Source organism: Ctenopharyngodon idella, chromosome 8, assembly GCF_019924925.1.
Source record: "Ctenopharyngodon idella isolate HZGC_01 chromosome 8, HZGC01, whole genome shotgun sequence".
NCBI classification, from domain to species: Eukaryota; Metazoa; Chordata; class Actinopteri; order Cypriniformes; family Xenocyprididae; genus Ctenopharyngodon; species Ctenopharyngodon idella.
This window is the reverse complement of record NC_067227.1, coordinates 6283891-6310559: the sequence shown is the minus strand read 5'-3', so window position 1 is coordinate 6310559 and position 26669 is coordinate 6283891. Positions and strand designations below refer to the sequence as shown.

The window sequence follows — 26669 nt, the reverse complement described above, 5'->3', positions numbered from 1 at the left end:
TAAGGCTACAGAAAATGTTGGCAATCACAGACAAATTCTACAAAAATGATGAGTTTCTCAAATGGCACTTTAACAGAAAAACAGAGAGAGAGGAGGTAAGGTTTACCTAGCGAGTGGTATATATGTTTGCGCCAGAGACCAGCAGGAGCGCAGGGCAGGTGAAGATGATTCTTTTAACAAGACCACACTGAGACGTCTCAACCACTCCAGCCAGTCATCTTTGGACACCTTTCTGGCTGCACCCCAAGCCTGCACATAGCAGAAATAGGATAAACAGAATAAACAGACAAAGGAACCATGTGACCTCTGTTCTAGTTAGCTGCATCAAAGCGTACTACATAGGGAGTTGCCTTCTGGAACTGCACATGTGACCGATTTGAAATGCTCTATATAGACAACAACTTCACCACATAAATAGTGGTACTCACAAAGTGTGTTAAATAGTTTGATGTTAGCATGTTGTTAAGGTAATAGTACACAATTAAGATTTAAAATACACAGAACACACACACACACACACAGTCATACACAGACATACACATATACATATACAAACACATTATATATATATAAAATATACATATATACACACACACACACATATATATATATATATATATATATATATATATATATATACATATATATATATATATATATATATATATATATATATATATATATACATACATACATATATATACATACATACATAAATACATACATGTATATACACACACACACACACATACAAGTACTGGAATGTCCATTTACAATTATATTGTGTTTCTTAATGAAATGTTCCCATTATCTTCCAGTCTGAATTGCAATCGATAAAACTGGTTCACTGGCAAATTTGGTAATTGTGAAAACTGCATTCAAATATAAACACTGCATTTACTTTGTTTTAGTGTTCATGAAAGGGTACTTGAGCCTTATTGAGATGGTTGTGCAGGTACTTGAGGCTAAAAAGGTTGGGATTCACTGGTTTAGATTATTTAATCTGAGGCTAAAAAGGTTGGGATCCACTGGTTTAGACTATTTAATCTGTAAGTACTAAATAAGCTATATCATAGTAAAAAAAAAAAAAAAAAAAAAAGGAATAAAAGGAATAAAATCAAATTTATGCTGGGTAAATAAACAAACCAAACCAAAATATACACATGCATGTGAAAGGAGAATGTAAGTGTGTGAGAGTGCCAGAATGAATTATGACTTGTACGGCCCCTCAAAGTATAGTGTGTGTGTGATATATATATATATATATATATATATACACACACACACACACACACACATATACACACACACTACCGTTCAAGAGTTTTAGAAGTCTCTTCTGCTCACCAAGGCTGCATTTATTTGATCCAAAATACAGAAAATCAGTAATATTGTGAAATATTTTTAAAATTTAAAATGTAAAAAACTGTTTTCTATTTGAATGTTTTAAAATGCTATTTATTCCTGTGTTGGCAAAGCTGAATTTTCAGCATCATTACTCCAGTCTTCAGTGTCACATGATCCTTCAGAAATCATAATATGCTGATTTGCTGCACAAGAAATATTTATTATTATTATCAATGTTAAAACACAGTTATGTACTGTTTTTTTTTTTCCTTTCTCAGAATTCTTTGATGAATAGAAAGTTCAAAATAACAATTTTATCTGAAATGTAACATTATACACTACCGTTTGGGGTCAATAACAATTATTTTTTCTCTGGAAATAAAGAAATAAGTACTTTTATTCAGAAAGAATAATTGATCAAAATTGACAGCAAAGTATTTTAAAAGGATATTTTAAATTGTAAAAATATTTCACAATACTACTGCTTTTTGCTGTATTTTGGATCAAATAATTGCAGCCTTGGTGAGCAGAAGAGAAAAATCTTACCGATCTAAAACTTTAGAATGGTAGTGTAATTTAACTGAACTATTTTTTGTCAAAACATTTTATTATTTAATATATATAAATGTTTATATCAAGAAAATTTACACTCAGACACCTTTGTGTGTTTTATATCAAAAAATGAAGTCAAAAGCCAAGACACTCGAGTCCAACCATGGGTGAATGTTCAATATTTAGGTAACAGAAAACTAAATAATGAAGGTGATGGTGGAGAAGACAGTGGAAAGACAACACATGTAAATGATTATGACGTGTTCATGAATCACAGAGAACAGACAATCCCTTCAACAGTGCACCCCGAAAGACACATGAACAATCTCTGTCTGAAAAGGATGATCAAGTGTGGTGTTGAAGACAGATGCACCTATGGTTCAAATCATACAAAATATGATTCAGATTTCCAACACTAGAGATTTCCAAAGCTGATTTTATTGGGATCGGGATGTCTGACATTAATAGACTGGTCTGTTTCAGTATCTACATACTTATGTGAATGTTCCTGTAATACTAATCTATTATTATTATTGGCACAATGCAAATGTTAACCAAAAACGCTCCAATATGTGAGTGTGAAGTTTTGAAGGCTACACGTCATTCTACATACCTTCTGCAGAGCAGTTGTGCTGACGTGCAGTTTCTTCATTGGTCCTGATTCAACCGGGCCACTAACCAGAGTGTCACTTTGATTACCACGTAATTGTCTATGCTGAAATATTAAAGGATCCTCTTCCTCTTCCGCTAAAGTATAGCCCTGAGAAAGAGACACACAGGTTAGCAAAGCCAACTCAATACACACACACAAATCTACATTTGTGCTCAGCTTGAAAAAACCTAAATGCCTAAAACTTTCCACAGACAGATGTTTGTTATTTTTTTTTTTTTACAAAAGGTCTACTGTATCAGGGTTTCTACAGGCTTCATCGAATCTAATTTAATGCTTTTTAACGCCAATTTTTAATGCTATATATATATATATATATATATATATATAAATATATAAATATATAATGTCATAAGGCAATTAGAATATTCATCATGTCATTGTTGCATTCGCATTCTGCCAAGTGTCAGCCCTTTACATTTGTTTGCTTCTCTGGTGCTACCCTTTCACATAATATATTTTAATACAGCCAAATTCCTAATATAATTGTTTCATCTATATATTTTTCTGTTTTTGTTGTCAGACAATATGAAATAGAGACTGAAACGCGGCCCATTAAGACTTCATACAGGGCTCGACACTAAGCCTTTTCATTCACTTGTACGATTCTTGTACGATTCATGTAAAATGTATGATTCATCTTTCATTTTAAATTCTTAAATTCGATCAATAAATTTAATTTGAACAAGACACTAAGAGCTATTACCAATAAAATTAAATAATTTACAAATTTACAATAAAAAAAATTACAACTGCATTAAATAATGTTATGGTATTGTAAGAAATGTTGGGGGCAAAACCACCAGTAGGTGGCGTCAATTAACCATCTTAATAAGTGAGTCTTTCATTTAAACGATTCATTCCAATGGCTGATTCATTCAAGAATGAGGCAGTTGTTTATGAATGGGTCATTTAATCTTTGACTCAACCGATTTCAAAACGCTGAATCATTCAGTAACGAAAACAAGGCTGAGTGTTGCGCTATGGTTCTGCTGTGATCTTCGTTTGAAACTATTTTTGCTGCTAAAATAGAATAAAACAGTCAATGTTCCTTCTAAAATGTAAGTGTCTTAATATTAACTATTTGTTAACTGAACAGTTGTATGAAATCAGTGTCACGTTTTTAATCGTGATGGTAGCCTATTTAGGAAAGCAGCATTCTTGGTTGTGTGATTGTGCTTACCTGTATCAACTTAAAAACTTATTTTTGTGTGTGCTTCGCTCATGTTTCCATTTCTCCTCAAGATGGTGCGCGAGTCTCAACAGCCAACCTTGTTATCGTCACTACATTATACAGCCTATCGTCACTTAAACTAAATGTAATAAAATCAGTCATTCTCACGTTTTTTGTTTTTTGTTTTTTTTTGGTATTGACGTTTTAATCAGGTCCTTGCCCGGCCGGGCAAGTAAAATTCTCTTTCACTTGCCCCTTCAAAAAAAATACACTTATCCGGGACTAGTTGACAAGCGTTAGTGTCGAGCCCTGACATGTTAAACCAGCGATAAATCCTGATTTATAATCGAGACGTCTGACAAAATCACCATACACATAATATAAAGACATTTGCTGTGATTTTGGTTATACGTACACGTAAAATGATCACTCAGGTTAGAAGCAATAGTATCTATTTTATTTGTTCTCTGACATCCTCAACTGAATGCGCTGCTACTCTCAGCCACTCACTGAACAGAGCAGACGCAGGTACGCCTGCGGCAGGGAAGCAAGACCTTGCGCTCGTGCGGCAGTACCGGGGAGTCTCGAAAGCTAGATCAGGTTAACAAGTATATTCGTCACAATGCGTTACGGCAATTTTGCACCGGCCAGAGGCAATAACCAAACTGGTTCTGTGTGTGTATCACACCAAGTTATTAATTATGAAGGCTATATTCAATATAAACTGGTATTATTTTCCTTCAAAACTATCTAAAAAAAAAAAAAAAGTATGCCTGTAGGAATAAAATTTAATGCCTTTTAATGCCATTTCATTTTCGCAAAATCCATTTAATGACTTTTAATGCAGGATACCCTGTGTATGTAGTGTAGACCACTGATTTATGTGATCATTTACTAGAAACATACATAAACAAAAATAAATAAATACATAAAATTCTTTCATCCAAATTCCCTCATTCAAAAAAGTTCATAAATCAAAAAAATATTTTCTACAACAAACTAAATATCCAAACAAACATTTTGAAGTTATAATGATTTTACACATCAAACATTTGAAACATATAAATAGCATCAAATCAGCATCTCTAATAACACATTTGTGCCTTAATGCTTTAAAAAAATAATGGGACACCAACTATTTAGGTTTTGTTGGCAAAAGCAAGAAGAAATAATTATAATAAGAGGCTGTTTAATGCTTGACTCTGATTTGCTGGCGAACATTCAATTATTTTCTTTGAAACACAATGCTAAAGTAGTTCCAGGCAGGTCCATATTACAGTTCCATATCACTTTGCAAAATTATTTCAGTTATTTCAAAGGTCCTTGCAGTCTACAGCAGCAAAAGAATCAAAACCCAATAAAAGCAAATAAATATGAATCTGAACAATGTCTTAAAGTGTGGAAGCCATAGTATAAGCTGAATAATTGACTCCGAGTCGTAGAATTATTAGAAAATAATGAACATCTGAGGCATTTCCACCTCGGGTGTGTATTATTTTTTTAATAATTTAATGGCCTTTCTTCAATTATTCCTTACATAAAACACTTCTTGAAAGAGGGGCAAGAACCTTTCTTTTACACCAGCATTACGTGCTGGTAATTCTATGTCAGTAGAAAATATCATGCATGTCAAAGACAAAGACAAGATTAGATATGGATGCCAAGAGGCCATGTGCTAGAACAGGAAGTCTGGGTTCACTAGCAAAGAATGAGTGGTGGTTTACACAGGGGGCCAAATTCAGGAAACAGAGGCAGGCTTCTCCACCAGAACACAAGAGGTGGTTTGTTTCAGAAAAGTACCTCTAACAAGAACAGGACTGAATAGTCATCAGGGACCTAGATTATATAGAAAAAAATGTGTAAGAAACATTATGTCTGCAGACGTGGAGAGGGTAGGATGCTGACCTTGACAATTCGACAGATGAGCACATCGTAGCGCTGGTGATTGATGCGATGTTTCAACATCACTTTATTTACCATAGGAATGAAGATCTGGTACTGTAAAAGAAATATGCAGACAAACTATTTTTCATACTAATTTTCACGTCAACACAGCAAAAACTAGCATGCTATTAAACACACTACTTTATTTAAAAAGTTAAATATTAATATAAATATTAACAAATAAAATTAATTTTCAATTCAATTACAAAGCCTTCAGGTATTTCTCAATTAAGTAAACACTGCTTCATGTTTTTAAAGTAATTATTCAAGACAAGTAAACAGCCAGTAACAAAATTAAAAACAAAGAAAAAAAAAAACGAAAAAAAAAAAAAAAACAGGTACTACATGTGTAGCAAATTAAGTCACTGTACTCAGTACCAGCATTGTAGAAAGATTTGTATTGTTACTTCTTTTTATTTTAGCATCAACTTGGTAGCAGTACTTCTCAGATGAAGAGGAAGAAAAGCATACTGGAATTATTTTGATTACATACGGTATAAAAAGTGCTTTTGAGTGTTGGAAGTGAATGAGTGCACATGTGTGTACATGTGACTAAACCCCATCAACTAGTAAGTACACAAATAAAGTGTTGTTCCTCTAACACAGGAAACTGAGGATTGTGGCCTGCAGTGATCAAAGGATTCAGAACTTGTGTCTGGTACTCATGGTGGCCACATGTTGACTGATAATTTTAAGAGCGTTTTAAGAGGAACGGTTAAAGCAATGACCTCATCCCTCTCTCTGATTGGAAACCTCTATGTGCATTAGTAAGATACTGGGAAATAATTAGAAGGCTACTTCAGAACATCAGTTAATGACATAAAACTATGAGAAATATGGCAAAAAAAAGTTTAATAGTTTATTTCCAAACAATGAGGACAGCATTACAGATCCACTCCCCAGACTTGAACTAGGCTTTAAGATTGTACCTTTTTGCCAAGCTGAAAGACTAGTGAGGACAGCGTATCCATGGAGGTGTTCCGCAGCTCTGGAGTAACGTCAAGAGTGCGTACAATGGGGTGAATAATTCTGGAGGCATAATCCGTGAAGTCTAAAGACTCAGTCAAGCGATCCAATGTCTCCAAGGCAACCCTACACACCAAAAGTAAAACAACCAAATGTAAATAAAAACATTTATTGACATTTAATCACATTTTGTTAATAAATTGTAAAATAACTATATAATGGCCAATTATTTGGACATTTTAAAAATTTTGGTGGCAGAAACCATGTTGTCTTAAGGGTTGATTTAAAAATTTACAGACAACCTAAAATATCCTTGTTATTTTCATTAAAAAAATAAAAAATAAAGTCGAATGACAAATGTCTTGTGCATTTTTTCATTCATATTTTATTGCAGCAAATATGTACATCTCATTTGCTTTTTTAAATTACATTACATATATATTATCATTTGGCAACCCTGCTCTCTATATTGGCATTGGCATCTTAGTAGCTTTTAAAAAACATTTGTATCAGTAAAGGAAACACAATCCAGTTAATTGTTTGAGGTTTTAAAAATGAGTTTCCAAATATAAAGATATAGAAAGCCCTAGCAACACACCCGCACTGTGGTACAGCCAACAAAATCAAGCACATTAATAAAATACAATCTGTGTCTACCTTTCTCTTCAAAATTCTTAAACTCAGCCCTGCACTTTGTCAGCAAAACAATAGTGATCAAATGCAGATTCTTGTCTGTAAAAAATGTTTCACTGAGAGTAATGGCAGAATAAAAGCTGGCCAAAGCCACAGTGTTAATGTGATCCTGTATTCACATAGACTCTGGGGCTATCTGATTCGCATCTGTCCTTACCACCACTGCAAAAACACTCTCACTACCTCAAATGACCTATGCTCACTTTTCAAGTCAACATGAAATCAAAATTAAACCCATTTACTTTAATATATGTTCTTGATTTCATTGTTTATCAGTGCACATTATTCCAAAGAAAAAACAAATCTCTGAAACAAATTTTCTTTTTCAGCTGCTAATGTACACGAAAAATAACTATTTTTAATTCAAATGTTTAATTGACACATTGATAGGGGTAACTCCGCACTCATTCATTCACAATGCATACATTTCCCCTCGCTTACATTTCCTTGTACATTCATTCACATATTTATCGAGTCATTTTTCTCACGCTTTATCTATCCTTCAAGTTTATAATATAGTATTTAAGGTTTATGTTACATGTAATAAAAACACTACACAGATTTGTTTGACATGCTTCTAATGCTTTATTCATTTTAGTACTTCGTTTGTTGGTTTGGAGTGCACGCTTACTAGTTTGTGTTATGCTATTCTTGTTTTTTTATATTATTTGTTTCTATTGAGTTTAAAGGTGCAATGTGTAAAATTTGGGAGGATCTATTGACAGAAATGCAATATAATATACATAACTATGTTTTCAGTGGTGCATAAAGACCTTACATAATGAACCATTGTGTTTTTATTACCTTAGAATGAGCCATTTCAATCTCATACACCACGGGTCCCCCTCCATGTCAAGACGCCATTATGTGCCGGCATGTTTCTACAGCAGCCCTAAATGGACGTACACTCTATAGAGCGTGTTTAGTTACTATGTTGTTCTTCTTCTAAATCGTTCGTGTTTTTAGAGGCAGCTTGCATCGTCACTACGTTGAATACACACAAAGTGGTAGTAGTCGTTTGGTTTATTAGAAGCAGAGACCGCTCTTTGTCATAAGAAGAAACCTCTTTGCTTCACACAGACAACATCTCTCTGCTGTCTCAGATGACATCAGTCTCAGAGGAGGTCAGTTTGTTCTGTTCAGTTCTCCTTAGTTTCTCTTGTATTGAGTTAAAATGTTTTGTTGACCTTAGTTAGGTGGCAGCGGTGGGATAAGCCAGTAGAGGACACAGGTTTTTTTTTTCTTCTCCTCACTTCTCCTGTTTAATTACATTTTTGAGGAGCCATAATTCGACCGCCAAAGAAAGGAGCCCCTAAGATAATTCCAGCTGAACGAGAAGAACGAGGTGAGGAGAGGCCTTTGGAGGAAGAAGCGCTTGATGGGGATAAGGAGATTGAAAGTTGGGCCTGTTTCAAGCCCATATGGTGAAAATGTATGCCCGGGAGGCAGCAAGGAAGCAGGAGTATGGAGAGCAAGAGTGATGATTCAGAGCTCTTCAACATCAACTCAGTTTACTATAGATGGAAGTTCAGGCTTGCACATCACTTACTCCTGAGCCACGTCCTACTGACTTTGATTCTCTTAACAGGCAGGGTGGAGATGCATACCCTGAGACTCGACCTTCTCCTCCCCAGTTTACCTCCCACACAAGAGATGCTGACCCCAGGACAGCCTAGGACAGCAGCGGAAGCTTCATCATTGGCTGATGTCTTTGTGGCTGCAAGAAGGAAGAATCAACCTTGGAGCCGGAAAACTGGTAGTGAGACCCGACGGGCACAGTTCCATCAGAAACTGGTGACTGGATCAGGTAAGTCTCCCAAGGGAGATTCTCTAGAAATTAAATTGCATAAAATGATAAGAGGACCAGTTTGTTTCCAGTGCAGGATGAGAGGGCCACACAAGGCCAGCCTGTCTACAAAATGCAGCTAAATTTACTAATTTATGCTGTGTTCCTAGATGCAGGGCAGCAAATGTGCCAAATGTACTGCTACAGACAATGACAGTGACCGTAAATGGTAAAGAACTGAAGGCCCTAATCGATACTGGGAGTGACCAGACCCCGGTGAACAGGAAGTTTGTGGCTCCATCTTTAGGTAGATCTTTTAATAAGTTACCCATCTGCTGCATTCTTGGGGAGGAAAAAATTGTGCTCACTGCAGACCTATACATTGGGGTAGAAGGTCAAACCTACCTGTTAGGTAGGCTTAGCAGATAATCTTCTTTCTCCCATAGTTATGGGTCATAATTTACCAGTAATCCTAGATCTAGCCCAGCACAGTGCAATGTGGTGGTAATGTGGTGCGATGTGGTGCAACAGTGCAATGTGGTGGTAACATGAGCCATGGCAAAGCAGCTAGAGGAACTAATACAGACTCTTTCGATATTGTGTTTTATGAAGTAGACTTAGCCAGTACTAGCTAAGTAGAAGTCGGATCAGTCTACAAACAGGTGAGTCATGTCATCCTCTCCTAGTGTTATATCGTGTTCTGTTTGCCACATGTTCAGTATAGCTTTCTCTGTCAGCGACGAGGGATTTACATGTCATAAATGTAGGGAAATAGTCAGGCTGACAGAGAAAATCTCAGAATTAGAGACACGCATCCAAACTTTAATTGAGGATAGTAAGAATGTAAGGGCTTCAGATACTGTTTTGGATGCGACTAGCTTAGTGAACTCTGTACATTGTTCGGTTCTGGCTGTAGAGCCTGCGCAGCAGGGCACTTGGGTAACGATGAGGCGGCCTAGCCGCGGAAAACACCACTCTTCCATTCCAATAAGAACATCAAACAGGTTCTCCCCACTCAGTGATACACCCACTGAGAATCCTGTGGAAAGTGCCCTAGTTATTGCCGATTCTATTACATGGAACGTGAAAATAGAGACACTAGCCACCATAGTCACATGTTTGCCGGGAGCCAGAGCACCTGACATCAAAGCAAATTTAAAAGTGCTGGCTAATGCTAATCGTAAATACTCTAAAATCATTTTTCACGTCGGCACTAATGATGTTCGACTTCGCCAGTCGGAGATCACTAAAATTAACATTAAAGAGGTGTGTGAACTCGCAAGTACAATGTCAGGAAAAGTAATCTGCTCTGGTCCCCTTCCTGTTCGTCGGAGTGATGAGATAATTAGCAGATTATCATCACTCAATGGCTGGCCGTCTAAGTGGTGTCCGCAGAATAATATAGGTTTCATAGACAATTGGAAAAGTTTTTGGGGGAGACCTGACCTGTTGAAAAGAGATGGTATTCATCCCTCCTGGGATGGTGCTGCTCTTCTCTCTAGTAATATGGCACATAGTCTTAGAGTGGAAACATGACAAACTGGGGTCCAGGTCAGGAAGCAGAAATACTGGCTAAACCGACTGTCTGCTAGCTGCCTCACGTTACAGAAGTCAGATAATTCCCAACACATAGAATCTCTTACACTTAGATATTATCACATAGAGACTGTGTCTGTACCCCGAATTAGTAAAAACAAAATACTTCCAAACCCATTTAATGGTAAAAATTTAATTGATGTTCAACAAATAAAAAATAGAGATAATACTGATAAACAAATGATAAAGCTTGGGTTGCTAAATATTAGATCCCTTTCTTCAAAAGCACTTATTGTAAATGATATTATCACAGACAATAATCTGGATTTGCTGTGTTTGACAGAAACTTGGCTAAAATCAGACGATTGCATTACTTTAAATGAGTCTAGCCCTCAAGTTTACTATTATCGACACAATCCTCGTCAGAAAGGCAAAGGGGGAGGTGTTGCTGTAATTTATAGTAATATTTACAGTATTAGTCAAAAGTCTTTCAAATATAATTCCTTCAAAGTGATGGTACTTTATGTAACATTATGTAAGTTGACATTTGTGCTGGCTACTGTATACAGGCCACCAGGGCACCATACAGACTTTATCAAAGAATTTGCTGATTTTCTATTGGAGTTAGTACTAGCTACAGATAAAGTCCTTGTTGTTGGTGATTTTAATATCCATGTAGATAATGAAAAAGACGCATTAGGATTGGCATTTACAGACATTCTAAATTCTATTGGCGTTAGACAACACGTGTCAGGACCCACTCATTGTCGTAATCATACTTTAGAGCTAATATTGTCACATGGAATCGATATTGATGCCGTTGAAATTCTGCAACAGAGCGACGACATCTCAGATCACTATCTAGTCTCGTGTATACTACATTTAGTCAAGGCTGCTAAACTGCCTCCCTGCCATAAATATGGTAGAACCATCACTTCTACCACTAAAGATTGCTTTATAAATAATCTTCCTGATCAGTTTCATCGCCTTAGCATACCAGATAGCTAGGAAGACCTCGATGTTGCAACAGAACTATTGCCTCTGTCTTTTCCAGCACATTAGACTCAGTTGCTCCTTTGCGTTTAAAAAAGATTAAGGAAATTAATCCAATGCCGTGGTACAATGAGCACACTCAGGCCTTAAAGGTAGCAGCCAGAAAAATGGAGCGCAGCTGGAAGAAAACAAAACTAGAAGTTTTTCGCATTTTGTGGAGAGAGAGAATGATTGAGTACAGAAAGGCCTTAAAAACTGCTAGATCTGCCTATTTTTCAAAACTTTTAGAAGAAAATAAGCACAACCCTAGGTATTTATTTGATACAGTGGCTGAATTAACAAGAAATAAAGCTTCAACTTCTGATGTTTCCAAAGAGCACAGCAGTAATGACTTTATGAACTTCTTTACTTGCAAGATTGACAATATTAGAGAGAAAATTATAACCATGCAACCGTCTACTACAGTATTGCGTCAGACAGTGCATTGTAGTGTCCCTGAGGAAAAATTCAATTCATTTACTGCTTTAGGAGAGGAAGAATTGTTTAAACTTGTTAAATCATCAAAATCAACAACATGTATGTTAGACCTTATACCGACTAAGCTATTGAAAGAGATGCTTCCAGAGGTCATAGATCCTCTTCTTAATATCGTTAATTCATCTTTATCACTAGGATACGTACCGAAAACTTTTAAGCTGGCTATTATTAAACCTCTTATTAAAAAAACACAACTTGATCCTAGAGAATTAGTCAATTACAGGCCGATCTCAAATCTCACTTTTCTGTCAAAAATACTAGAAAGGCAGTATCATCACAACTATGTTCCTTTTTAGAAAGAAATAGTATCTGTGAGGATTTCCAGTCAGGATTTAGACCGTACCATAGTACTGAGACTGCTCTCATTAGAGTTACTAATGATTTGCTCTTATCATCAGATCGTGGTTGTATCTCTCTGTTAGTGTTACTGGATCTTAGTGCTGCATTTGACACTATTGATCACAATATTCTTTTAAATAGACTCGAAAATTATGTCGGCATTAGTGGAATTGCACTGTCATGGTTCAAATCATACTTATCTGACCGTTATCACATTTACATTTATTCATTTGGCAGACGCTTTTATCCAAAGCGACTTACAAGTGAGGAATACAACAAGCGAGTCGTCATGACGAGGCAAACAGACACAAAAAGTGCTCACAATACAAGTCTTAGGTAATGCTCAGAGTATCATAAGCTACAATAGAGAGGGGTTAGAGGAAGTGAAAGGATAGGTATAAATTTATTTATTTATTTTTTTTAAGATGAGGTTAAGTGCTCACGAAAGAGATGAGTTTTCAGCTGTCTTTTGAATATTGCCAGGGATTCTGCATTCCGGATAAAGGCAGGAAGATCGTTCCACCAGCAAGGAACAGTGAACGAGAATGTCCTGGAGAGTGATTTCGTGCCTCTCTGTGATGGTACCACAAGCCTTCGCTCCTTTAATGAGCGTAGGCTTCTGGTAGGAGTGTAGACTCGTAAGAGTGAGTGGAAGTAGGAGGGTGCAGAGCCTGTGGCAGATCTGTAAGCAAGCGTCAACGCCTTGAATTTGATGCGAGCAGCAATTGGTAGCCAGTGAAGAGAGATGAAGAGAGGCGTGACATGGGCTCTTCTGGGCTCGTTGAAGACGAGACGTGCTGCAGCGTTCTGAATCATTTGTAGAGGCCTGATTGTGCATGATGGCAGTCCAACCAGAAGAGCATTGCAGTAATCAAGCCTAGAAATGACCAGGGCCTGGACCAGAAGTTGTGTTGCATGTTCTGTTAGAAAGGGCCTGATTTTCCTGATGTTGTATAGTGCAAATCTGCATGACCGAGCTATCAGTTTGTAGTTTGTAGTTTGTAGTAGTAGTTTGTAGTAATAATCAGTTTGTAGTAGTAAACGAAGAGATGTCATATCGATCACAAGTTCAATATGGAGTACCGCAAGGCTCAGTACTAGGACCGTTGCTGTTCACTCTGTACATGCTACCCTTGGGAGATATCATTAGGAAGCATGGCGTTAGTTTTCACTGTTACGCTGATGATACTCAGCTCTATATTTCTTCGCGCCCTGACGAAACTTACCAATTCACAAAATTAACGGAATGCATAGCTGATATAAAAAATTGAATAACCAGTAATTTCCTACTGCTAAATTCAGAAAAAAACAGAGATTCTAATTTTTGGACCAAAAACTTCTTCACGTAATAACCTAGAATACTGTCTAACACTTGATGGCTGCTCTGTTAAGTCTTCGTCGTCAGTTAGGAAACTGGGTGTGCTCTTTGATACCAATCTTTCATTTGAAGGCCATGTTTCTAGTATCTGTAAAACCGCATTCATCCATCTTAAAAATATATCTAAACTACGACATATGCTCTCAATGACAAATGCAGAACAGTTAGTTCATGCGTTCATGACCTCAAGGCTAGATTACTGTAACGCTCTACTGGGTGGTTGTTCCGTTCACCTGTTAAACAAACTACAGCTTGTACAAAATGCAGCAGCTAGAGTTCTTACTAGAACTAGGAAGTATGACCATATTAACCCAGTTCTGTCAACACTGCATTGGCTTCCTGTTAAACATCGTATAGATTTTAAAATCTTGCTAATTACTTACAAAGCACTAAATGGTTTAGCTCCCCAGTACCTGAGCGAGCTCTTAATGCATCATAGTCCTTCACGTCTATTGCGATCTCAGAATTTAGGCCAGCTGATAATACCTAGAATATCAAAATCAACTGCAGGCGGTAGATCCTTCTCCTATTTGGCACCTAAACTCTGGAACAACCTTCCTAGCATTGTTCGGGAAGCAGACACACTCTGTCAGTTTAAATCTAGACTAAAAACGCATCTCTTTAACCTGGCATACACATAACACATTATCAATTTATTTTTTCAAATCCGTTGAAGGATTATTAGGCTGCATAAATTAGGTCAGCCGGAACCGGGAACACTTCCTATAACACCAGATGTACTCATTACATCAGAAGAAGAATGGCATCTACGCTAATATTAGTCTTTATCCCGAGGTTTACCGTAGTCAACCGGATCCAGGCCGTATCCAGGTGAGATTGAGGACCTACGCCTTGACACGACCACAACGCACCCCTGAAGTGTCAGCAGAGATTGAGTCAACTAGATTATCCATTGTGAAGGCCTCATCGACACGACAGCCAGTGGCACAGTTCCTCAACAAACCGTCCATACCGGCGTAATGAATACGATCCTCAACTGGATTGAACTGGAATAAATACTTTGAATGTTGCGATCCTATCGGGCTTATGATAGCTACCTGAATCGTAACAAAGCACTGTTTGCCAGAGGAGAACTGGCCCCCCGACTAAGCCTGGTTTCTCCCAAGGTTTTTTTCTCCATTTTAACACCTATTTGCCACCTGATGTCACCTGTTGGAGTTTGGGTTCCTTGCCGCTGTCGCCTTTGGCTTGCTTAGTTGGGGACACTTGACATTTGATATTCAACAGTGCTTTGCATCTGCCTACATTGACAGCTTTTTCTTTAAGAGCTGCTGTGCAGCCAAAATTATATACCAGTTATCACTGTAAAGCTGCTTTGACAATCTGCATTGTAAAAAGCGCTATATAAATAAAGGTGACTTAGAGATGGGCACCCCAAAACCAAAAAAACTCGACGCCAAAAGAGACAAACAAAGCTTGAATATAATGTCTTCCGTTTGTCCTTCACCTGAGCCATTTAATTCCCTGGGGTGGCCACCTAGTCCATCAAGAGTGCCCCTCCAGCCTCTTCTTGTAATCAGTACACCCTTCGAAAGGCTGGGCATGGAGATCGTTGGCCCGGTGGAAAAGAGCCGTGCAGATAACCGGTTTCTACTGGTGATCACAGATTATGCTACGAGGTACCCAAAGGGAATTCCCTTTAAAGTATATCAAAGCCAAATATGTTGCAACTTGTTTAGTGAAGTTCTTTTACAGAGTTGGGTTACCTGCTGAAATTCTCACTGACCAAGGGACTAATTTTATGTCCAATCTTCTGAAGCAGGTCTACCAGTCACTGGGGATCAAGAGATTGTGTACAATACACTACCATCCTCAAACTGATGGGCTCACAGAACAATTTAATCAGATGTTAAAACAAATGCTTTGTAAATTTGTTAATGAGACTGGCCGGGACTGGGATCAATGGCTCCCTAATCTTCTTTTTGCTTAGAGAGAAGTACCCCAGGCTTCTACTGGGTTTTCCCCATTTGAATTGTTATATGGTCATGAACTTCGGGGCCTTCTGACTAGGGCTGGGTATCGAATTCGATACTTTTTAGGTACCGACCGAATTTCCTCGATACTATCGAGTATCGAAAAGGGTCTTGTCATTCGGTACCAAATTTCAATACCTCCAAACGGAGCAGGGGAGAGTGGGCGGAGAAATGCTGTCGCTGTCTCATTGAGCAATGTAATAACGTTGCGCTACATTGTTATTTATATCTAAATATATAAAACTATGCAAGCAAGAGAGACCCTGTGTGCGAGAGAGCGAGTGAATCAACGGTTTCACTTTCAGTTAATCTCCGAAAAGGACGGGTGAGAGTACTGGCTGTTTATGTGAGCAGCCGGTTCACTACAGTCACTCCAGATACTGTGAACAGCAAAACAGAAGTGCCGCACTGCCTGCACAAACAGCGCGACGCGCAATGTTTTTAGACTAGTTGAAGGCAGGTACAACACACAGCAACGTTACATCAGCGTTCGTTCCTCAAGTCTATGTAAACATGTGACTGGTTCGTGACGGGCTCTAGTTCACCTGCACAAGGCTCCAGAATGCGAACAATTCTGGTGGAAAAGGGGTATCAGCGTCCTCCTGATACTGCCACTGTGTGCAAGCATCAACCACACCCTCAGAGCGGACATTTTCAAACGGTTGTCTCCTGAAAAAGCATATTATATATATATATAAAATGTTTATGATCCGCGGGTCAGGCCAAGTAATAAAAAAATAACATTCCAATTAATTGCGGGTGGATGAGTGATAAATCATTAATGTGTTGATTTTAATAAAGACACGGAACTCTCATTTCACGTCAAGATGCAATGAACGTGCGTCACTCTTTTACTTTCGTTTTCGTAACTGAACGTCTCTTTAGAGAAAACCAATCAAGGAAAGCATGTGCCAGCACCTCCTAGTGGTCATTATATAAAACACAAAGGAAAACCCTACATGAGATATTGCTTTATAAAGTAACAGCTTTAACTAAAAATATATACAAGCTTAACTAAGAGTAATTATATAATTATATATAGGCTAATTATATGTCCAACAATGATGTAAGAAAACAGTGACAAAATTTAAGTTTGAAGGGAGTAAAGCCTGTGTTTAAAGGCTGTTAAGGAAATGTAATTTAGCCAAATAAGAGCTTTAATTTTAAATAAATGTTAATTTATAAGCAGACTTTTTTATTCCTTTGTGCAGTGCAGATTTTTTTGAGGTATCGAAAAAGGTATCGTTCAGGAATCGGTATCGATATTGAACATTTTTGAACAATACCCAGCCCTACTTCTGATACTACTAAAAGAAGTCTGGGAAGGAGACTATGGTAAGAGTGAGCCTACTAAGATTGTGTCTTCTGTTTTGCAAATGAGGGACATCTGGAGAAAATGAGGGTATTGGCCCAAACTCACCTGACCAAGACCCAGAGGGACCAAAAGGCATGGTGTGACCAAAAAGCGCTTGTGATGCTGCCGAGCCAGGAGAATAAGCTGTTGGCCAAGTGCAAGGGCCCCTTTAAGATCAAGAACCAAACAGGCCCCACTACGTTTGAAGTGGCCACTCCAGGGCAAGATCGAGCTAGTCGAATACTTCACGTAAATCTTTTAAACAAGTGGGTATCCCGACCTGAACAAAGAGCACAAGTTATGATGATTTGTCACATGAAGGAGTAAGAGGAATGGGAAGAACCAAACTTGTCTCAACCAGTATCTGGAGGTATCAATCTGGAGCATCTGCCTGAAGATCAGCAATCCCAGGTGAGAGCTCTATGTAATCCTGAAATATTCTCTGAATATCCTGGTTTAACATCTTTGATACGACATGATATGGTATTAAAACCTGATGCAGCTGTTAGACATTCGAGTTACAGAAAACCTGAGAGACTCCAAGACGTCCTAAAAGAGGAGGTGAACTTGGTTCAATAATTCCTAATCTCAGCATCCTCTAAAAGCAAGTGGTGTCATCCGGTGGCCCTAGTACCGAAAAAGGATAGGAGTATCCGACTTTATATTGACTTCCGGTACTTCAACTCTGTATCACAGTTTGACTCATATCCTACTCCCCGTATAGATGCCTTAATTGATCAACTGGGCAAAGCAAAATACCTGACAACCATCGATCTGTTCAAAGGGTACTGGCAGATACCACTGATCCCACAGGCCCGCCCTTTAACAGCATTCAGGACACCATGGGGGTTATTCCATTTCCGGGTTTTACCCTTTGGCCTGCATGGGGTACCGGCCACCTTTCAAAGGCTTATCGATCAGGTATTACGTGGATTAACCTTTACTGCAGCTTATTTAGATGACAGAGTCATCTATAGTAACACCTAGGAAGAACATGTTCAACATTTTCAAGAGGTTCTGCAGCGTCTACAAAAAGCAGGCCTCACAGTGAACCCTGCCAAGTGTGCCATGGCCAGGAATGAAACTGAATACCTGAGCTTTGTCATCAGCAACGGGGTAGTGTGACCTCAAGTCAAAAAGGGCCACCCCTTTGACAGATATGGTTGGAGTCCGATGTCCAAATCAGTGCCAGTGGTCAGAGGAAAGGATGGCAGCTTTCCGAGATATCCAAACTGCATTAAGAAAAAATGCTGTGCTGTACAGTCCAGACTTTGCTCAAGAATTTATCGTCCAGGCGGATGCCTCTGAGAGGGGCATAGAGGCTGTGCTGCTACAAGGACCTCCAGGTGAGCGACAGAGAGTGGCTTTCATCAGCCGCAAACTTTTTCCACGTGAAGTTCGTTATTCTACAATCAACAAAGAATGTTTGGCAGTTAAATGGGCCCTGGACTCCTTGAGATATTACCTATTGGGTAGGAAGTTTAAATTAGAAACGGACCATAAACCTCTCCAGTGGTTGGAAAGGATGAAAGATGCCAACGGGAGAATCACACGGTGGTATGTGACTACGCAGCCTTTCCAGTTTACAGTCCAGCATGTTTCCGGAAAGTACAATGTGACTGACGACTACTTATCTCATTGTACCAATGAGATTCCTGAAGGGAGGGGGTGTATGATGGCCGAACCTGTGGCCACATATTGATAAGGGTAACTCCACATTCACAATGCATACATTCACCCTCGCTAACATTTCCTTATACATTCCTTCACATATTTATCGAGTCATTTTTTGTACTCTTTATCTACCCTTTAAAGGTGCAGTATGTAAAATTTGGGAGGATCTATTTACAGAAATGCAATATAATATACATAACTATGTCACTCTACAGAGTGTGTTTCGTCACTAAGTTGTTCTTCTAAATCGTTACCAATCGTTACTCGCTGATACCAACTAGAAGCCACGTCATGGGGGGAGGGGGAGGTGATGGGAATGGAATTTGATTTTGATTGGTTTTCACTTATTTTAATTATTAACATTCGTTGTTTTGCATTATTATTTTGTTTCGTTTGTTATAATATTTACTTTGACCAGTTGAATTGTAAATTTCTGTTCAATTCTCCATAGTTTCTCTTTATATTGAGTTTGTTTTTTTGACCTCAGTTATTCTAGTCTAGCTAGATTATTTGTCAGATCAAGTTGATTTATTTTTGTATTCTTTATTTGTGACTTTTTCTTATTTTTGGGGGGTAAAATAATACCTCTTTTTGATGGAAATCCTGTGTCCATTTGCCTTTCTATCTGGCTTTCTCACAACCATCCAATCAATTCCCTAACAATTTAAATCAGTCCTACATTCTCTGAAGTAATATATTCTGTTTTACTTGCAAACATATCACATCACAGCAATAACACGGGTTACAAATGGTGGTTCATGATGACCTGAAGTAAGTTGAGACGTGTTGACTCTTTTATAGGTAATATAGCGTGTTAATTAAGTAAAGAACTGTTGTCCACATATCATACCGAGTATTTCAGAAACACACAGCTAATGTATGCTTTCACTATTCCACTGGTTTAACGCAAGTTTTAAAAGAAAAATAATTTCTTATGGAGCTTGAAAAGAGCAGAAGATTTTCATACTGACTTGCGGGCCTGCAGGGGGACATCAGGGGCATCGAACAGTTTAACTACAGGAGGCAGCAGTAGGTGGAGGTAGTCATCCAGGTTAGCTCCAAACAGCTGGATGGCCATGAGCAGCTAGGAGACATGAGGAAGAAGACTGCGTGACAACTGTGAAACTGGTGCATCAAGAAAAACAGTACATCTCTGGAAAAGAACTGTTAAATATAAAGCAGTTGGCACACAGTAAACCATGATACAGATGGTACTCAACCAGAATGTGTTTTTTGTCGCCACGGGTACCGTCGCGGTTTGAGGAAGGAAATTCATTTCTGATCTTGACCACTAAGTGGTGCTATAACCACAGATTTTCACATTATGGAGTGTGTGTATCACAGCTCATTTTCTGAAGTAGCAGTCAACTGCACCATGTGGAGATTAAAAAATACGAAAAAAATCAATACTATTTTTTAACAGCAGTGAAAATAGGCTAGTGGACAATGCTACAACACATGGCGCAACTGTCCTTTAAGAGATCAGAGTTTGAGACTTCAGGATCTGGATAGCCTTTTCAAGCCAACATGTTTCATTTGAAATGTACATTTATTGATCTGAAAACAATCTTTGTTATTCATTTTCTGTCATTTTTATTAGTATTAGGCTGTTTATATTTAATTGATACTTAATGATAACAACATTGTAAATATTTGCTCTTAACCGATGTTAGCTGACAGTCTTTGTTTTACCATTCTTGATACTTAAGAAACAGCAGTTTAAGTGTTTGGATTTGTGAATCACCCATGAAATTGAGATGACTGACAATGATAACCAACGGATAAATGATAAAGCAATGGAAGAAAAACAACAAATTTAAAAACAAATCCGTACATCAAACAAACCAGTGTTGGCTGAATATGTCTTGGGACAGTAGTCTATTTATTTATTACAGGTGTTTATTCCCTGTGCAATTTTATATAAAATGAGGAATACAGAATCTTATTCTTGTGACATTTTACATTTGTATTGCCAAATAAGTTGCTGTGTACAATTAAAGGGTTAGTTCACCCAAAAATGAAAATAATGTCATTTATTACTCACCCTCATGCTGTTCCACACCCGTAAGACCTTTGTTAATCTTCGGAAGACAAATTAAGATATTTTTGTTGAAATCTGATGGCTCAGTGAGGCCTGCATAGCCAGCAATGATTTAAACTGATTTAAATCAGTTCATGTGAGTACAGTGGTTCAATATTAATATTATAAAGCGACGAGAATATTTTTGGTGCGCCAAAAAAACTAAATAACGACTTATATAGTGATGGCCGATTTCAAAACACTGCTTCGTTAGTCGTTCGTAAGTCGTTATTTTGGTTTTTTGCTGCACCAAAAATATTCTCGTCACTTTATAATATTAATATTGAACCACTGTACTCACATGAACTGATTTAAATATGTTTTTAGTACATTAATGGATCTTGAGAGAGGAAATGTCATTGCTGGCTATGCAGGCCTCACTGAGCCATCGGATTTCAACAAAAATATCTTAATTTGTGTTCCGAAGATGAATGAAGGTCTGGTGTGGAACGGCATGAGGGTGAGTAATAAATGACAGAATTTTCATTTTTGGGTGAACTAACCCTTTAAAACAGTGCAAAATGAAAACAGTACAAAGCAAACAAGTTAAGAACAGAAGATTTTCTTTTTGGCTCTTTCGCAGATATGCTGGATCTCTTTCAGCAAGTTTCTTTGTCTCCCTCGCTGACGCACGATTCACACCTTTACTATTGTCCTGCACCCCCACCGTAAAGCTACTGAACTCTCCCAATCCCCATATGAGCATCTGAGGCTGGCTAAAAACAAGAGAAGTCACAAAAGAATAATTCAGACTTGAATTGCTATTCTATTAGCCTAATATTTTAAAGTGTATAGATAATGAAGGAATTAGCCTAAATCATTTACATCTAGTATTTCTGTCATAAAAGTTTATTAATTGTTAAATATTTTATAATTCAGTGATTGAAGAATTCAAACAGAATCAGATGCATTGCTTGAACATGATTTACTGTGTTTTACTATGTCAGCTTTTCCCAAGGAAAACGAAATGGTACAGAGTACAAACCCACTCATGTTCTTGACAACCATAGGTTGCAGACACTTTACACACTCGCCACGAACCCAATATTAGCCTAAATTTTACAGGGATCCTGGGATCCTTCCAATTGTGTTTAAAAAAAAAAAAAAAAAACTTTCTGGATAACGAACCCTATAAAGTTTTTTTTTTTTTTTTTTAATAGAACTGTTTGTTATACAAATGTAAATTCAGCTGTTGATAATATTTGTTGCTTGGTGTAAAATGGTGTAAAATGGAAATTCATGGTAATTTTATAGTACGGAAGCACTAAACGGCCATGGATTATTTTTTTTTATTTTATTTTATTATTTTTATCTTGTTTTGTCGTGATCATGACTTATTTTCTCGTGATCTCGAGATAACAAAAGTTGTTTTCTCGTGATCACGACTTAATCTCTGCTGTAAATTACACAAATGTGCCAACAGGTGTCAGTATATTACCAAATATAACTGATGATGTGCGGTAAATTTCCACTTTACTGTATTAGTTCATATTGGCCCAGACTGTACGAGTTTCGGACAGAGAGAGTCTTCGTGATCGCTTTATTTTGTGCAGTATTGTGTGCGTTAAGTAATTAACTTAACTGTTAAATGCTTGAATATGATTATTTTGCTTGAAAGTGTAGGCTATCTGTTATCGTTCTGACTAGTGCATGACTCACCACAGTTTCACGACCGCAATAGTTCGGTGTGATACTAAACTTATTGCTTATTAAAACTAATTTTGATGTCACTGTATAGTATTCTGTTTGCACCTTATTGTGTATCTTTAAGACGCCATTTTAATCATCGCAGTTTCAGTGTTCGTTTCACTCACTCAATGTATATTGATAAGAAATATTATTTATAGCCTATGTCATTTAATTCAGTGATAGTGAGTAACCTATTTTCTACATTTCTTTGTTGGAAACAACACACATACATAAACACTCTTCTCAAACAGCATCCCAAGATTGTTTTAGCCTATATCAACTGGATTAAAGTTTTGTTTTTTGGAAATCTGGAGTATTGCACCTCTTTTTAATGGAAACTGGAGGAAGACAGTTTAATGATATCACAGCCTATCCTACATGACGAATAAAAATAACAAACACATTATGTAATATAATTTTATTTCAAACGAATGAGGAAAATAAAGTGGGTTTAATTGAATAATTTATAGAATTATAGAATAATCTGGCATCTTTCTGAAGGTACTCTGGCTGCGCTTGAGATGTTGAATGCTCTGTTGATCATTAAACATGTTAATTACACAAATAAAATGTTTAGCGTACATTATTGAACAGTGATTGAATAGCCTATATGTATTTATTTATTGTTAACTTTATTATTAAGTGAAGTAAACATTTTGCTGAAATATCCACAAGATATAAGAACGCATGATTTATCCGTCGATCAGATGCGCGTGAAAGTTGTTCGTTACTATAGCAACAGTAGAATCCGGGTACAGTGTGTTTCAGAATCAATCACTGTAAAAAGAACTTTTATGTCGAGATGACAAGAAAACAACTTTTGTTATCTCGAGATCACGAAAATAAGTCGTGATCACAAGAAAACAACTTTTGTTATCTCGAGATCATGAGAAAATAAGTCGTGATCACGACAAAACAACTTTTGTTATCTCGAGATCACAAGAAAATTAAGTCGTGATCACGACAAAACAAGATAGAAAAAAATAATAATCCATGGCCGTTTAGGGCTTCCGTATTATAGCCTATAAATGTAAGCAAAAATAATATGGTGTAACAAATAAATGTGTTTCAGAACTGCAGGACACACACATCTCAGTAGCCCATGTTTGTTCGGGATTTGAGCCCTTGTCATTGATGTTCCTGTCCAACGCTCTACCACTAGACTACGAATTGACTTTCCGCGAAATGCCCAGAACAGAATTTCTCTTTTCCAGCAGTAACCAGCGCGTCCGTGCACATGAAAGAGAAGCACTCTTCATTCCTCTCATTTCGCAATAGTAAAAATAATCAGCCCATTGCACATAATTTGTTGAAGAAATTTCCGGCACTGACTGTGAGATATGAGACATATGTGATGTATTTTTATGTTTATTAATGTGCAAGAGCGCCGTGTTCAGATCACGCCGCATTTTGTGGAAAACAGCTGATTTTTTGCTAATAACACACAGTTTATGTTTTATTTATAATAAAACTTAACTGAAATTTTCGCTGTAATAACTACAATGTCATTTTGAATTTGTTCTGAATTATGGACCAAAGCGTGTTCATATTATTAACTTCTTTACTGAAGCTGCATCGTCTTAAATTTTACATCCCAGACACAGGGAATACAAACACTGATCTCTCTATTCAAACCTGCAATAATTAATAAGTTTAACTTACCCAGGACTTTATGTAGGCCCGTGTTGAAAATGTTTAGGCCAATTTACGGAGCCCCGCGCTGACATGCGGGGGGGGTGGGTGGGGGGGGGGGGGAATAAACTTGCATGTTTTATTAATTATTCAAAACATGAGGACATTTTATTGGGATATTTCGTATCTGTGTTTTAATTCCACTGTAGTTAAATTGTGGCTACCTTTTAGCCTGTTTTTTTTTGTTTCTTCATTTTTTTAAAATTATAAGAATGAATTAATAGTGTACAATGTTCTCACATTTTAAGTAAGCTACAAAGAAACATTTTAATAAAAAGTGATCGACAGGTTCTTAATTCATTTACAAAGGAACGATTTAACACTCTGGAGTCGGCGGTATCGCCGGCGATACCACCTCGGTTTTCTTCTTACCAGCGTGAAAGAGACTAAAAATACTCTGTCAATTTTGACATATCAATTAAGAGTTATATACCATTCTAATCTGTGAAATGTCTACTCTGTGTGTACACTCAGAGTAAAAACAAAATGTTGTGCTTTTTGCAAAATAAAGAAAACTAACATGATGCGTGATCTGTCGTCTCTCTCTGAATGAAGTCCAATCTGATACTCCCTCAGAAAATGTAACTGTAACTTAGTGAATACTAATGGCACAAAAATGAGACCTATGTCTAAAGAAACGTTAAAATGTCAGGTTTTAAATCATGTAAGTCAAATTGAAAACAAATATTCTCGGTTAGTGTAATCTGTATGAAAAGAGAGACATGTCAGTAGTTCGCGGCTCAGCTCATTATCCACTAATTGGGCCACGGCCACGGAGCAGGCGCAAATTCTGAGGCGATACATTCAACAGAGTGAACGCCTGCATCAGCTCAGAAAAAAGCATCAAGTTTAGTCAGTTTCATGTACTTTTCATCATTTCGAGATGCGGTGAGGAATAATTTTAAAAGGATTTGCCTCAGAGGATGAGCATGACTGGTTTCACTTTCATTTTGAGGATCAACTAGATTGAGCCGATGATTGTGAAAAGTAAGTCGTTTTTATTCTTAAGTTCTTTATTCTAATCGCGATAGTGTCTGTGAATATTAAACCGCAAAAAAAACTGTTTAAATATGAAAGTTTTGTGTGTCAGTGTGAATTAATGGGGCAGATCGACGTGCAGTTTCGTTTACTACACACAACTAACATTAGTAAATTGCTATGGCTATTCCCAAACTATATTGCTATACTGAGATGAGTGAAATACGTGATAAATACTGAAATAAAATGTGTTAGCAATGTATTAAACTGCACATTAACATTTAGGCTCTATATATAAAATACCATAGAGGTAATATGAATGTTTAGATGCTTTGCATCACAGAAATTCATTATTTTTTAAAGTACATTAAAATAGAAAAACATTATTTTAAATTGTAATAATATTTCACAGTATTGCTGTTTTCTGTATTTTTGATCAAATAAATGCAGGCTTGTAATTTTAAATTTATGCCTATACAAAATGTTCTTCACATGATGTGCAAAAAAACATGCATGCATAACATCACAAAAATCATGTTTTCTGTTAAGAGTGGAGATTATATTAACGTTAATACAATAGCTGATATGATCCTGTTATCAGCATGCTCACAGAGGGTTTTTTCTTTTCTCTCACAGATATGAGAATCATAGTGACCAGATATTGGCCCACACTGGACATTCTGAATGAATATAATAGTGAGATTACTGACTGGAAGCAGGAAAGTTTTTTTTTCTTTCTTTTTTTCCTCCAGTGCAGAAACACTTTGTCTTCTCAGGTGTTAACTTTTGCCATTAATAGGTTTATAAGCAACTGAAAAAAGCACAAATGTCAGGGCATGTCAAAACTTCTCCAGTGCCCCAAAAATCCTCAGACTCCAGAGGGTTGATAAAAAAAAAAGTGATCATCAATTTCTTAATTTACAAAGAAACAGTTTAATAAACAAATATGATCAACAATTTCTTAATTCATGGACACATTTTTCTGCATGTTTTGCGCAAAGCTCTGTGTTGTATGGGAATAAATGTTTCAATGTGCATGCCTGACCTGTTGAAATATATCAGTGAATTATTAAATGTAGTTTCAAGCACTGTAGCAGTAGTCAAATAGCTGGAACATTAAGCACTTATATGATAAATAATTAGCCCAGATTAAATGTTATATTATTATTATTATTACCAGTGATTTATTTAGCTATTTTATCTTCATTTAAAAATACAAATGTCACAGCAGCCTTACGCAATGTTGCTGGTGGTGATTTCACAACAAATGTCACGTGTCACTGGGTTGCATTT

At 37.1% G+C, this 26669-nt stretch overlaps 1 protein-coding gene across 2 annotated transcripts in view; it reads right to left on the bottom strand.

Annotated features, from left to right (window-relative positions):
• The window catches only part of mtor (mechanistic target of rapamycin kinase), a 272554-nt gene that overhangs the window by 195775 nt on the left and 50110 nt on the right, over window positions 1-26669 (bottom strand). For both annotated transcript variants that reach the window (XM_051903439.1, XM_051903440.1), the window contains 5 exons: window positions 19909-20021; window positions 6617-6779; window positions 5649-5741; window positions 2513-2659; window positions 107-249 (listed from right to left, as the gene is read on the bottom strand). In XM_051903439.1, the coding sequence (XP_051759399.1) occupies window positions 107-249; window positions 2513-2659; window positions 5649-5741; window positions 6617-6779; window positions 19909-20021 (659 nt within the window). The remainder of the gene's footprint in view (window positions 1-106; window positions 250-2512; window positions 2660-5648; window positions 5742-6616; window positions 6780-19908; window positions 20022-26669) is intronic.